The following is a 15,727-nucleotide window of genomic DNA, read 5'->3' as shown; positions in this document are numbered from 1 at the left end:
ACTATTGATTTTTTCGTTTTCTAAAATTCGGGTACATTTGCGTACCCGAGCAAGTCTTCTCGGGTACCAGGTACAGACACAGTAATTCGGGTATGCGTACCCGAATTCGGGTACGTCTGGCAACACTGGCGCCTTATGAAGGTCCGTGCGGACCGCGCCGGGGCAAAAATATCTCAGTGGCGGAACGCGTGCGAAGTTCGGACGGGAGGTGGCGACTCCTGCGACATCTGACGGCCGTCCGATGAACTACGTGCTGCGCGCTGCTCCTGCAAGTTGCTCGTCGCAGGGGGAGAGGGTGAATGGGGGGGGGGAGGAGACTCGCTACTGCGCATGCGCGCGCGGATCAGCTGCTGGTGCAACGTAACTGCCGCCAGCCGCGTGACGTCAGTGTCGACGCGATCGCGCGACGGTGAGGACGTTTCGGGGGAGCGTAGCTCAGTCCCTTGCGCGGCGGCGCGGCATTCAACCACGACACCAACGACCATGCACCACGTGCAGCGGGGCTCGTCCACGGGCTGCGAGATGTGCGACAAGCTGCAGCTGCTGTACCAGCAGCTACTGGCCAAGGTGAGTGGGAAGCCTACAACTCGTGTAGTTTCGGTTCCCTGCAAGAATTTCCGAAGTTTTGCGTTTTGGTATTAACGCCACTTGCTAAATCAGAAGTTTCCAATGAAAACAAGCATGTTGTGACCTAACCTAACCTAACAATTTTTTTAATTTCAAATTTTGAGAGAAATCCGAAGTTGCACGAACGTGGTAGGGAACCGAAACTACGTGAGTTGAGGCTACTGCGTGCGAGTAAAGGGGATTTCCATGATCCTGTGTTACGTGCGTGGAAAGCACTTGGACCCAACAGAAAAAAAACTTGCGATTGTAACAATGAATTATGATTGTAAGTTGAAAACGAATTTCAAAAGAATTTCCACGCATATTTCCACGTACTGAGATAAAACAACAATCATGATGTTCCACAGGATCAAGATATAATGAAACGGAACAATTACCCCCCGCAGCAAACTGTTTCTCTCCCATTTCTTTTACTATTGTTTTTTTGCACGTAGACTTAATTAATTTTCGGAAGTTGCCTCTTGCAAATGCGTTCGAATAGCCGTTTTGAATTAAAATTTGTTTTTGATAGTTATTGGCGACTAAATACTATAAGCAATCAGGGATTACTTGTATGGAAAAGTCGGGGAATTTTTTGTCACAGGTTTGGTAGCCATTATTTTTTCGTTATTTCATGTACGTGGTGGGGGAACCGGTAGAGGAGGAGAGTGCGTCAGCGGCGACGCCACTCCAACGCATGTACTATATAGCGGTCGAATGGGAAGTCTTGCGGTGAAGGGGGGGGGGGGAGATAGTACGTAGCGTAGCATGCCATAATATGCTAGTAAGTTGTTACGGCCGGGAGGGGAGAGGTAGAAATGACACAGCTGCGATGCTATGGAATTTTTTTTAACGCTGCTTGTGTTTGTCTACTACTCAGTTTACGTAACGGCTGGCGATTGACTCTACCATAATTCTTTTATTTTATTCAAAGAATCTAAAATCTATTTATTCCCGTGGAAAAGTTAATGATTTGTGTAAATGAGTTTATAGTTGTCATTTAATTTTTATGTGGATAGTTTGATCGAAAATGAAAATAATTTATCTCTATGTCTACCTAAAAATCTAGAAGTTTCACTTCTTCGTACAATTTTTTTTTTTTTTTTTTTTTCGTTTTTTCATTATTAATATTTAAGTGATATTTCTAAAATGTTTACTCGAAACTTCCTATGCATATGTCACAAATATTTTCAAAAGATATTATCTTGGTGTAATATATAAGTGTAAATAATTATGAAGAATTGCTCGCCATTTTACACCCATGTAATTACACTTAAGTGAATTATCTGTTAAAAATATTTGTGGCAGAACAACAAATGCAAAGGAGTTGTATTGAAATTTTAGAAATATCCATTTAATAAAAGTAATGAGGAAGAACGTAACATTGCTTGTAAGACAGTCTTCCACGTCGTGCATCAAGTGTAACAGCAGCTCGGGGCGAGACGTTTATTCTTGTCCATATCGAACTGACTATGGGATCGCATTATTGTGATCACGTGGTTTTTTACCTGAGTGAGAATCCCTTTGTTGTGTGGGTGTGTTGTGTGGTTGACTGGCGTGTTGTGTGGTTGACTGGCGTGTTGTGTGGTTGACTGGCGTGTTGTGTGGTTGACTGGCGTGTTGTGTGGTTGACTGGCGTGTTGTGTGGTTGACTGGCGTGTCGTGTGGTTGACTGGCGTGTCGTGTGGTTGACTGGCGTGTCGTGTGGTTGACTGGCGTGTCGTGTGGTTGACTGGCGTGTCGTGTGGTTGACTGGCGTGTCGTGTGGTTGACTGGCGTGGCGTGTCGTGTGGTTGACTGGCGTGGCGTGTCGTGTGGTTGACTGGCGTGGCGTGTCGTGTGGTTGACTGGCGTGGCGTGTCGTGTGGTTGACTGGCGTGGCGTGTCGTGTGGTTGACTAGCGTGATAAGACTACATGCAATTATGAAATTCAATTCCTAAGGGCGTGAAAAATTTATAAAATCGTATGCGGTAGGTCAAAAACACTCAAACAGTGAGTTTTATTCATTTATTTTATGTCCGCCACACGTTCATTATAAGGCCTGGCGACTTCCCGTCCTCTTCCTTGGCGAAACCCATCCGCTCAGTGATGCTCGCGGCTGCTGGCGAACTGGAGGCGCTAATAAACAGTTCAGTCAGTAGATGACGTTGCCTTGAGTTTGTAACGCGCTATCGTTTGATGCGTCGGTCACGTCTTGCCTTTTTCACGAAATGAATCTGAGGATTGGCGTCCCGGTTTTGCTGACGCGTAGGCTTGATTGTGCAATCGATGGGACTTTTAAAAATCAATTTCCCGTCTTTCTTTCAAGTGTTGTGTCCCACAGACTTAAAACCGCGGAGAGGGTATTTATTTATTTGGTTGCCTCCTGTTTTATCCAGTACATACTAGAAGGGAGTTGTCAATATACAAAATACAAACAAAAAATTGTAAAACATATAGACAAACACAAATCTTAAATACAAAACATAACCACACTCTGGATACTACAATCTTTGTCTTGGCAATATTATTTAGGTTGCTGATACATCCTAACCACCATACTTGCTGAACTACAAAAACCAACATATTAATATGCTTATACCCTAAGGTATTCAACTGAATAAAATGATTTTTTTACCAAATATTTCTTTAGTTCTTGTTTAAACCTATTTAAATGGACAATTTCCTTAATTTCAGTTGGTAATTTATTAATTAGTTTGATACTACTGTAGTAGGGTCCTTGTGAAAATAGTTATGTTCTATGTGCGATTAAATGTAAATCACATCTATTTCTAGTTTGATAACTGTGTATATTACTATTTGATATTACTGTGGAGTTACGCATTGTGTAAAGTATAGTATGAAAAATGTACAGGCAAGGAAAAGTCATAATATTTAATTGTTTAAACAATGGTTTGCAGTGAGTCCTTTGTGTCTTACCATTTATTGTTCTAACTATCTTTTTTTAAGTTTTAAACACTTTTTTGAACAGTGATGCGTTTCCCCAAAAAATAATTCCATATATTAATATAAACTGTACATTTGCAAAGTATAATGCCATTACAACTTCTAAAGAGCAGATTTTTTTGATAGTATGTATAACATAGCACATTGAACACAATTTTTTGTATATGGCATTTATATGTATATGCCAATTTAAATTTTTATCTATCTGTAGCCCTAAAAATTTAATATGGTCAGTCATTTCAATTTGTTCACCATTTACAGTAGCTAGTAAGAAAAAAACAACTGTCAGAATGACGTTTAGCTATGATGTCGCCTGCCGTGCCCGATTTGACGGGACTCGCTGTGCGCGTGTTGTGCGGTAACGGAACGTGGGCTGTGCGCCCTGATACGCGGCCATGTTGCCAACCTCGCGGGCTGTCATTGGGGAAGCCTTGATTTCACAGACGATAGAGCCACACCCGAAGTTCATGCTCGCTTTTTCCCCTCGTTCTATCTCATTGAATAAACCGGTGTGGCATTAAATTTTGCGGTCGATTAGGATAGTTCAGCTAACATTATAAATACTTTCAAACATTGTGGATGGTTGGTTACATTAGGTAAGTATAGCTACATTAAAAATACTGTAAAATAATTTCATGGTTGCTTAGCAAATAACTTTTTAATATGTAGCTATCCAGGGCTGGGAAACCGTTTACATGATTTCACAGTATCTTTAATGTAGCTATTCTAACCAAATAAACCGCCCACAATGCTTTAAAGTATTTATAATGTAGCTAACCTTTTACAATGAAAAAAAAAAACATGAAGATGCACGATCGGGCGTTTGGCTCTCTCGTCTGTGAAAAGGCTTTCCGGAAACTGAAACCATGTTACGCGCGAAACGTGACTATCTGTTGGGTGGGCCCATTACTAGAGGTTCTAGTACAAACTTCTATGTTAGTAATGTTAATTTATTCACTTGACGACCAATTACTTATTAAAAGTGTTCGCGAAAACACTTGATGCTGTTTTTTTTTTTTTGTAATAAATAGGTCATGTTAAGTATAAATCATTAGGAGATGCAATCATTTCTGGTTTGCCACGCCACAAAATATATGGCTACTGGTGTGTAGTGTCTGCCTGATAATAGCTTATGCATTACTTCTCACAATCAGTGTAGCTGTGTTAACAATGTATTGTAAAAGCTACCAACTAGCGGACGGGTGCAAAACTGCTTCAAAGATCTAGGTCTCAGAATCGGCGATTAAAGTTTCTCCCTCCCCTCCACCCCCTCTTTGTGAATGCGACTGATTGAGGAAACTTGCCCGTACAAGTGCGCGAACTGATAGTTATTAAAAATTGAGTACGTGGGAACAAAATACTGCCGTCTTTGAAATCTGAGATCGAGAAAAGTTGAGTAAAAGAAGGGAAGAAAGATACTAACAGAAGCCCAGTATGGATAACAATCCTTTACAAACACTATATCTGTAACATAAGCTAATCTTCTGTATTTTCTTCGGGTTTAGCTAATTCTTTTTTCCGGGAACAGGGAAGGAACCTCCCGGGAGGGCCCCCCCCCCCCCCCCTTTTCACTTGTTACGTCCCTGGCGGGACGACGAGATATATTTTTTTTAAATGCTTGTTTAGTAAACTTATCTGTGAAAATTTTGGAACGTGTTGTCGCATTGTGATTTTTTTTTCGAATGAACGTTAAATTTAAACTGAATATATTGCTGTCAAACATCTCTATTAAATAAAACGTAAAAAAATGATGGTTTGTGTGTGTGTGTGTGTGGCGCATATAAAATGGTTAAACACACACACACACACACACACACACACATATATATATATATATATAATCTGTTTTTTATTGTCTCTAGGGTGAAAACTACGTGTTCACAATTTGTTCACGATAACGTGATGTTTTGCTGCCGCATCGCGTCCTTGACAATGTTGTGATAACATTGTTCAGTTCGATACTGTGTGTAGCAGCGAGTCGGGAATGATAGGCACAACCTAAGCACATGGCGAACTTGCTGCGCGATGTGTAAGGCTGCGTTTGTAAACCACGCAAAGGACGCCACGGCGCGACATGCTGCTACCAACGCTAGAAAATCAGTCGTTTATAAAGCACGCTATTCCTAAGACGTCACTAACCCTATACCTTGAAAATGTAAAACAGTAGAAAAACAAATTTATATTCCGAGCTTCTTTTAGATAAGTCTTATTTATAACGAAAACAAAACGAAATTGTCAATAATTTGATTTGAAAGTGTTATTTTCTTTAACTGTGTGAAAGTTTTCACAAGTGTAAACATGATGTATACAACAAAAACTACTTAGTGGGCTTGTATGCACACACTAAAATAAATTATAAGTTTAATTTTACGAGGAAATTCCTTGTAAACTCATTTGTCAACGATCTCGCTTGTAGAACTGCAGAGCTTTCTACCATTTGATATGGCACGAAGCTTTGCCTTACACTTCTAAAAGTGATATCGTTGGTAACTTAGTTTCTAAGGATTTTACTTCTTTTTTTTAAGTGCATAACGTCTGAGTCCTCAAAAGTTTGTGGACTTCTCTTCAGAAATTGGCCGCCGAAAACGCAAGCCAAAATGCTAGAAAGTTAATCGTTTTAACACGAACAGTACTTGCGCTGCGTTATTGCGCCTTGCGTGGTTCGTAAACCGGTAGGTATACTGTTGCCTGGTCGTTCTGCATCTTGCGTTATTGCGTAGTTTGTAAACCAGGCATGAGTGTTCCCCGGGAAAATAAAACCGCCTCGTCTGCGGTAGCTACCGCTCTCTGCCTGTTGCTGGTGAGATGGACTCGGGCAGCGACAGACAGGTCAGAGGTCATGCAAGCGTGATGTAAGCCCGGTTGCCGTGACGACAAGGGTCTTGTGTGTTTGGAGCTCTGGACCACAGGGGTTCCTGTCACTGCCCGCGATCTCACGTGTGATAAGACTTCCACCAGAAATTCCATCACAAGCTAACAAGTAGAGGTGCGACCTCTGACCAGAAACTGTTCCGTGTTTTATTCAGAGGGACGAAACATACTCGTGTTCCTTTTAGCCAGAGTATGCGCTGATAGGGGGGTGGGGAATATACTCCTCCCTCTTCCCCTTCCCCCCCCCCCCCCGAAATTCTAAAAAATTGGTTGTCTGTAAAGTCGGTTTACGGACGATAGTTTAACGTGACAACGTCATAACAGAACATTTATGAAATGATTGCATACTTTTATGTATAAAATTGAATCATTATTTTAATAATAAAAGAATAAATGCTTGAAATTATACGAGTATTCAGATTTTTAAAATGCAAGAATAATTAACCTTTATTGCCGAAATGGTTGTTGTAATAAGCAATGAAAACCACATTAACTTTTCACTTCACTTTATAACCAGTCGACGAAACAGTTCACGTGTAGATGTGAGTTGTGTGCTGCCGCTGTCTTTCTTCTCCTCGGACACATAGGCCAATCGAGTGGAAGAGATAGATGCGGCGCAAGCGTGCAATGAGCGTAACGGACACAGCGTAACGGGACACTTTTTCGTGCGTGCAGCCGGTGTTCATCGATTTATTAGACGTTCTCACGTCAAAAAAAAAACATTCCCGCCAGGAAACAGTGATGGCGCAAACCAAAGTTCACAAAGCCAAAGGGAAAGTTTAAAGTATTAACCGTTTATTGAACTTCAAGCTGGGCATAATTTTAATTTAAAAAAATTCCTTGTAGAAAACCAGGTCCGAAGCAGGGGTTAGTCTTTTTCGCTTTTATTGTAGCCGCTCTGGTAATCGAATAATTCAATAGTCGACGGCAGCGATCTCTAGTGGCGGTTGCGGAAACTACGTGTGAAGAATCGCGTCAAGAAATCTAGTTGAAAAACACAATTTTCGTATATTTATCACGCTCAGTATTTATTTATTTTAAGAATTTTACAATTAATTTCGCTTCCAGGTTTCGTATTATAAGTAAGTATATTAGCAACATGAGAACACATGAATTTGCTCGTTACCGAGGTTTAGAAGTGCTCTGGCGACCACTGAAAGACTCAAAAATTATTTAATTTTTACGTGCATTTCAATATGTGGGTCCGTTTCGACTAGGCAAAGCAAAGTCGGCGATGTAGAACAAGGGCTTAACATCTCATAGAGATTGAGGTTATTAAATATTGTGGAAGGTGATGATATACCAGTAGAGCATTGGTGGAATTGATGATGTATGGTGGGAAACGGGAGTCCCCCGAGAAAACTCATTGACTCGCCTCAACGTCCGCCACGTTTCCATCCGCTATAATTTAGGCTGCTCCCGCCGGGGCTGGATGATAAGTGCGACTCTCGCCGGTGCTTTAAGCGCCGAATCGCGCCAAAGCGCAGGGCTCTGAACTGGCATGCGGCCTCTCGTTGTTTAAGTTAGTAATTTTGGAAAAAAAGAAATCGTGTAAAAAAAATATATATATGTATAAATATATAAAGGCGTAATGCGTGTCTCTATAGTGCTTTGAAGATGGAGTTGTCAAAAATTGTTTTGAAAACACGAGTTTGTCATTTAAACCAACTAACTTTTCCTTACGTGCTGTTCGTAACTCATGTGAGGCGTTGATGATACTAGGTATTAAATCGCAAAGCACAAGTTTCGATAGGTAAAAGTTAAAATGTTCACTATCCACAAACTTGACCGCCATTTGACGTTATTTTTATTGGCATGAAACGCTAAGATCTACAATATGTCAAAATTGCAGATTTTTTAAAAATAGTTTAGTACGTAGGTGAAGCACTATTTAAAAATTTTTAAACTACTCGCATGAAAAATTTGGTTGTTAGGGATAGTGTTTTAGGCTTCCGAAGTACAGATATGTATGTTATCATCTGTACACGCTATAATCATTCTAGAGCAAATTTCAGTGTTAAAAAGAGGTCGAAGTCGATGATGACTAAAGCATTTCCTCTTGTTTACATACGTTTACGTGATGTTACAAAAAATTCGTGGTACTTACGTTAAGGGAGGGGGAAAGGGGTGATGTGATAACACAACCAGACAAGCACAAGTAGCTAACGACCGTGTAAGCTCTAGAGGGCAGCACTTGCTGTGTCGCGGAACGATAAAAGCAAGACAGGAAGAGACGGAGTGACGTACACGGTGATTCATGTCGGTCTTCTCTTGATTATAGCGCCGGCAATTATCTCGTCGCAGTACGCGCTGGCCTGGAAAGCGCCCTTCTAGCGCTTCACCGGGTGAGTTCCCCAGCAGGGATGATTGTAACATTTTTTGTCACCGCTAACGTGTGTATCACGAATTGATTAAGCAGCCCGACGATACACAAATTTAAAAAAAAAAAATTGGTTGTCTGTAAAGTCTGTTTACGGACGATAGTTTAACGTGACAACGTCATAACAAAACATTGATGAAATGATTGCATACTTTTATGAATAAAATTTAATAATTTTTATTGAATTATCGCTATTTTGTATGGATACAAAGGAGTGAAATGAAATTTAAAATTTAATTGATAAATTTACTTTTATTTGCACTCAATTCAAATATGTTTATTACTTTAATGAAGAGATTATTTTAACTATTATTTTTATACATGTTTGCTATTTAACTTCTTCCAATCTGTGTTATTCTGTTAAGGCTAGGACGATGATAGGAAAAGTAGGAAACTAATGGGAGTGTTTCAAGTTTAATGTGCATCGAAAAAGTGAAATCGATGGTTGTTCCAATCGAGTGGAAGAGAGATAGATGAGGCGCAAGTGTACAATGAGCGTAACGGGACACTTTTTCGTGCGTGCAGCCGGCGTTCATCGATTTATTAGACGTCGCGTTAAAAAACCTGTGTGGGGTTGATCCTGATGTCCGCGAAACCTCGATAGTAGTTTTAATGCAACTTTTAGGACATACACCATTGCAGTTTTGCGCTGTTTGTCATGGAAAAATTCCGAAAATAAAAAAATATAAAAATTCGGAATCAGCTGATGTCGGACAAACGGAACCGTCGGTCTTGTTTTCTGTGAATTTTTATGTTCATATTTTTATTTATTTTTTGATTTTCGGAATTTTTCCATGACAGTACAAAACTGCGAAATGCATTAAATCAAGATTCCCCGTTGCATGAATAATTTAGAGAACCTCGACAATAGTGTCTCGATTAACTAGGTTCGGTATTTTTCCAGTCGACCTACAGCGCTTTACCGACCGTAACTGTCGAAACATTTGCTTGAGGACCCTGGAAAATGGTTCTACCTGTTGTCGAAAGCCGAAAAATATTTAACCTCAAATGAAGCCATTTTCTCGTTGGGGCGAATCATAGAGTGGCGTGAAATAATAAATGTTCGTGGGTAAGGGGGGGGGGGGTAGCGGCGATGAGCGAATGATGCGACATATATTTTCGGTAACGATCGGTTTGTTTTTTCGTGTTGCGAACAATACGAAACTCGGGTCACGAAATTTAACGTAGAATTCTTCAAAATAATGCCGACCGTGATAAATATACACTGATTGTGTTTTCAACTACATTCCTGGACCCGAATCACCCGTAGCCTGTGTTGATGCCGGAGCAGCAACTTCGACTGTTGTATCATTCCATTAGCAGACAGAAAATTTAAACTATATGATGGAACGGCTCCGATAAAAGCTAAAAAAAGAAAGGCTTGAAAAAAAATTATTTAACCCCGGCTTTGGACCTGATTTTCGACAAGGGATTTTTGATTAAACTTGTTTAAATTCGCTAAACGGTTAATACTTTAAAGTTCCCCTTTGGCTTTGTGAACTTTGGATTCGCGCCATCCGCCACAGATAACAAAATACCTTTTGTAACACATTTCACGCGACTTCCGTTTCATTAATAACTAATTACTTGTTCCAAATGCCGTATTCCGAGAACCAAGATGTTACACATCAAAAAACATCAACCCCGAAAAAAATTATGCCACTGGGCTAACTCAACTGTAAACTATTCCGTGCTGTCGTAGATTCAACCGATGCCTGTTTTTATAAGATCGAATTTTGGACTCGCGCGAGTCCTCGGTCCGAACTGCCCCGTGTATTGGAACAGCGTCTCGCCAGTCCAAACTGCCAGTCCAAACTGCCAGTCCAAACTGCCAGTCCACCAGCTGAGCGTTCGTGGCAGACACATTTGTTCATACTCGTTTGTTTTCTCTGCCATTTTTGACGTGACAACGTCTGAAAAATCTATGAACACCGGCTGCACGCACGAGTGTCCCGTTACGCTCATTGTTCCGTTACGCTGTCGGCGAGTGCAGTAATAATATGTTGTTACAATGGACTAAAAAATTATGGTGAGTCATAATTCATGATAGATATTTGATTACAGTTTATTTATATGAAAACTTATTCATAATTATATTCAAACTTTATAGCTAAATGCCAGTTTTTAAAACTAATTACAAGTCATCTGCACGTGAACTGTTTCGTCGACTGTTTATAAAGTGAAGTGAAAAGTTAGTGTGGTTTTCATTTCTTATTACAACAAGAATTTCGGCAAAGGTTAATTATTCTTGCATTTTAAAAATCTGATCACTAGTACAATTTCAAGTATTTATTCTTTTATTATTAAAATGTTTTGTTGTGACGTCACGTTAAACGATCGTCCGTAAACCGACTTTACAGACAACCAATTTTTTTAACTAAAATTTGCAAGTGCAACGATTGCCATATCCAAAGTTTCTTCCCGTGTCCTGGGATTGAAACGGTGCGTTCAGCGACAGCCAGCATCGACCGCAAGACTGGTCGTATCAGCTCGGGCTGGGAGCTGTCTGGCTCTCGACTGCTTATCGCCCAGATAAACCGCGCGGTATGTCGGCGGGCGCTCCTGGGCCTTTGTTGCCCGCCTCACTCGCTGGCCGTTCAAGGACGCACGGAAGCGTCTCTCCAAGGGCGACGTGTTGGTCGGCTGTCGTTTTCGGTCCCGCTGTCGCAAACACTCAGCTCAACTCCAGCGCCGGGAGAGATGGTAACAAGGAGTTGTGTTTGGTGTGTGGCGCGTCTCTCATCCGTAAGCTGTAGAGGTGTAAAAGTAACGAAAAAATGTGTACCCGTATGTATTCGTTACTATAACAATCAGTGCTCGTTACTATCGTATCGTTACTCGTTACTTCTGATACCGCATAACATGCAACGAATCGAGTCGTATTGCGTACGCGTACAGTATGACGTCGCGTAAATAAAAATAAATAGAATATAAACAATTAAAAATATTTGATAATTAACAGCTTTTGTTAACCAAGAAACAATTAAATCTCATTAGAGCGGCTTTATTATAATATATCTTTTAACATAAGAACATAAAACGTGAAAATACGCGATAGTAAAAAACAAAAACATACATATTTATAATTTGTAAAAAATACTTTCTTACGTTGTTTCTGTTCGAATCTAAAACTTTGTCTACACACACAATACCTTTAATAAACAGTAAAAAACTTGGACGACGAATTTCCAAATTATACTTTTATTAATAAACAAACATCGTTCTTTGTAACGAATAAGCGCGCGCATGCGTAAAACATACGAAAGATGCGAGTAACGAAATGCATTCGTGTGTAACGTTTCGTTACTCGTTACTAGATGCCGCATCCGTTACTCAGTAACGAATACATACGGTTTGCTACAGCTCTAGTAAGCTGGACTCGACGGTGGTTCGTATGGCACGAAAAAAAAATTTCCATCCGAGCTTTACTTACGACGGAGGGATGGAATCATGGCCCGTCTACAATAGCAATGCCCTGAACTGTGTCCGAAGGACACTCGTCGCTGATTGGTCCACGTGACCCTCTGACGTCATGCGTCAAGTGGGCGAAGGTCCGAACCTACCTGGTCCGAAGACATTCGTCAATTTGAACTTTTTGTCCCAACCTGTGTACTTCGGACACAGAAAAAGAACAAAACACTCACGATATTTGAATTTCCGGTTCCCGTTTGAAAACGTGGTGTTTGATTTTGTTATTGAAGGAAATGGAAGGTGGTGTTAGTCACTTATAACTTACATTACTTTCATAAGTTAAATCTCAAACTACAAAGCATCAAAACAATAAACAAAAACATTTGGTTTGGCACATTTACTGCGCTCTGGTGACAACTTTAGAAATCAGTACATCCGGACATCGGACATCGCAATTGTGGACAGGGCAGTTTTCGGTGAGACAGTGTGGGGTCACTCACATTCGGATAAGGACACGGACCACGCAGACGGGCTCTCATAACCTCAAAAAATGTCTGAAAGGCATTCTGAAGTTGGAAGTCAACTGGATAGCTGAACCATTCGTACAGTAAAGGCTAATATGCTATATTTTTTACTTAGTAGCTCCAATAGAACTCTCTTGGAAAAATTGTAATGATGTGATCATGTAGTGAATATTGCTAAACACACACATCTGCAAAGAAATTAGCGTTAAACCTAATTATAACAAAAAAAAATATTGTGTTGCTGTGCTGATAAGAAAAGGGGGGTCGGGATTTTCTCTTTGGACTTCAGGTATTAACTTGGCAAAGATTATACACAACTCCCTTCTTACCTCTATGGTACTCACAGTAATATTACAGTTGTAGTCGGTCTCAAAAAAAAAAAGAACGCAATAGTAAACGCCAATTACTTCATGTGGTAAACTATTTAAAGCATCCAATCATTAACAATAGGTAAGTTTTGAAATTAAAATAAATAAATGTTTTTTTTGCATAAAACGATTAAAATCTAGAAAGTGAATTTCTTATACTATATAAGTTATAATTTCTATCGATTAAAGGGGAAGGCGTGACATGTTGTATCGAGGATTTACTTACTGTGCGGGTAATAGTTTTACCTAAGAAGCTCTTTTTACGTCTGGGATGGAAATTTCCGTTTTAATAATCATGCAGGTCATAGCTACTGAAAATTTGTACAGTTTCGTTACATTTTGAGTGCGCATTTTCTACATGCATTTTTGTTTCATTGCTTAATCTTATTTCTCTCACATACACACCCACACACATATTGTTTGAAAATGTTTTGTGCCATAAGATTCAAAGGTGTGTAGATACGCTTTTGAAGTAATTGATTATGTGTAATACCCAATTACATTTTTTTTATCAATCTAAAAGATTACCTTTTTTCATCGCCATTTTGTTCGGCACGTGAAAGCGGCAGTTTTCGGAGTCAATGCTGATAAAAGATAATTCTAGTGGCGAACGGGTATCTGAAACTCCTATCACGGATAGGGAAAAAAGACATGCCGGGAACATGAATGAATTGAATAGTTCAGTTTACTTTGAGGTAAAACGCGCTGACTACCGCTCACTCTTACTGATAAAAATTTACCATAAGTGAAGCTAGTAGGGAAAACCACCAAAGATCGAAGCTCAATAAAAACTTATTTTTGGTGTGTAGCCAGGCCGCTGGCCAAAATACATTTTTTCCTTTGAAACCTTTTTATATATATATAAATAAAAATAACAAATTTATCTTCGTTTACTTATTTCTGATATCTTTTTAAAATATTTAATTGTTTAGTTTTTAAATTAAAAGTTATTTATCTTAGACTTTTTAATAATTTCTTTTAATTCTATTGTATCGCTGGGGAGTTGCGCGGGAGTGCGGAATCAGTTTTCCTTCGTGTAGAGAGTTTACGTGACAGTTGGCAGTAGGAAGTGTCAGTTGGCTGCCCTGTAATAAAGACGTTGGGCAGTGTGTGTGCAGAGACCTCGTTGTAGCGTCTCGCGCGCGCCGGCAGTCAAATGGGCCCGCGACTGTTGTAGTGAACAGGTCTTGCCCGGGTGCGGTGCAGAACTTTCCACGAGACTTTGAATTCCACTCGATGAGCCTCGAGCACGTTTGTGCGGATTCCGGGTACAGGCCAGGGCATGTTCATCCAAAGGCGCGAAGAAATTTAAATGCCTTCTTTGAGATTAGCTACGGGTGTTTCTGCTGCAGCGACGAGAGAAATTGTGAGTACTACAGCTGATCTGATTGTAGTTGGTGTTGGTTTGGATAAACGTGACTTTGTGGTGGGCTAGAATCTCCGTTACCGTTTTGCGTGCGCCTCAGTGGGCGAACATAATCTTGGTTTGTAAGATTTTTTTTATAAAGTTTATTTTTAAAGAAGTATTTTTTTTATTTAAACATGAAATAATTACGTACTCCCCCAACGTTTTGAATAGGACTTTATTAGACGGATTTTTTTACAGTGAATTAAAATTTGTATTTTATTTTATATAGTAATTTCTGTTAATAAATATGTGAATATAAATGCAGTCATTTTTAAAATATATTTTAACAACTGCCTGCATTTTAGGAATAGTAATTTTATAAGATGTTACGTAATTAATTACTTTTTATAAAAATCCATTTTTATTTGAATATATATATGTTTAAATATTTTAGTGTTATACATTTTTGCATTTATTGTAGTAACAAAAATGTTTTATTGGAAATTGCTGAAAAAATTTATGATTCGAAGTCCGCATTTTGCTTTTGTAATGTTGCTATTCCGAGACTTTAAATTCTAAGTTTTTTCATTAGGTAAACATAGACTTTTCAGGGAAATTTGATTCCTTGTAGTTATGTACCAATGTGACGTTAGGGGCTAAGCGAGGGCGAAGGATACCATTGTTCGTACTCATCCTTAATAGACTTTTAATAAGTCCTTAATTTGTCGTCAATTTAGTAAGAGCCATTTAAAGTCCTTAGATTTCACCAAGAATCCTTAAAGAAAACCTCATTAATAAAGACTGTTAGTGCGCTATTAATGGATAAATGCTGGGATTTTAATGTTCGTTTCCGACTTGTCAGAAAAAATAAACGCTTCGCTCATGCGCAGTACAATTGGCGAATTTTGGACCACGTGATTAGATGTTGTGTGTAAAGACATGCATTAATTTGGTTTTTTGTATTTTGTATCATCTTTAAAGTGAAAAAAGGTTTTTTTTTTTTAAATTGATATTTTTTTTCTGAGATTTGTTACGATGTTACAAATAATTTTATAACTCGTGAGATTGGCGGAGGCGATGAATTAGATGAGTCCTCAAGAAGTCCTTAATTTTCGATCGCACGGGGGTGCGTCCTACACGGAATAGTTTTACTTGAGCGTGTTTGTTGTCGCGTTGTAAAATATAACTTTGGATGCCGAGTTAAAGGTCCCGCCTACCCGGGAACACATACGGTGCGCAGAGCTTCAGGAAACAAATCACGTGATTAAAAAA

General features: G+C 39.5%; 1 protein-coding gene across 4 annotated transcripts in view; it reads left to right on the top strand.

The window, feature by feature from the left end:
• The window catches only part of LOC134541205 (mitochondrial adenyl nucleotide antiporter SLC25A23), a 154,305-nt gene that overhangs the window by 113,630 nt on the left and 24,948 nt on the right, over positions 1–15,727 (top strand). Inside the window, exon 1 of one of the 4 annotated variants that reach the window (XM_063384455.1) lies at positions 362–567. The exons of the other annotated variants lie outside the window; for them this stretch is intronic. Within the exon in view, the coding sequence (XP_063240525.1) occupies positions 484–567 (84 nt within the window). The 5' untranslated portion in view covers positions 362–483. Of the gene's footprint in view, positions 1–361; positions 568–15,727 lie in introns of those variants that run through there. 4 annotated transcript variants of the gene reach the window in all.

Source organism: Bacillus rossius, chromosome 18 (genome assembly GCF_032445375.1).
Source record: "Bacillus rossius redtenbacheri isolate Brsri chromosome 18, Brsri_v3, whole genome shotgun sequence".
Lineage (NCBI taxonomy): Eukaryota > Metazoa > Arthropoda > Insecta > Phasmatodea > Bacillidae > Bacillus > Bacillus rossius.
Note: the sequence above shows the minus strand (reverse complement) of the source record. Positions and strands in the feature narration are given on the sequence as shown.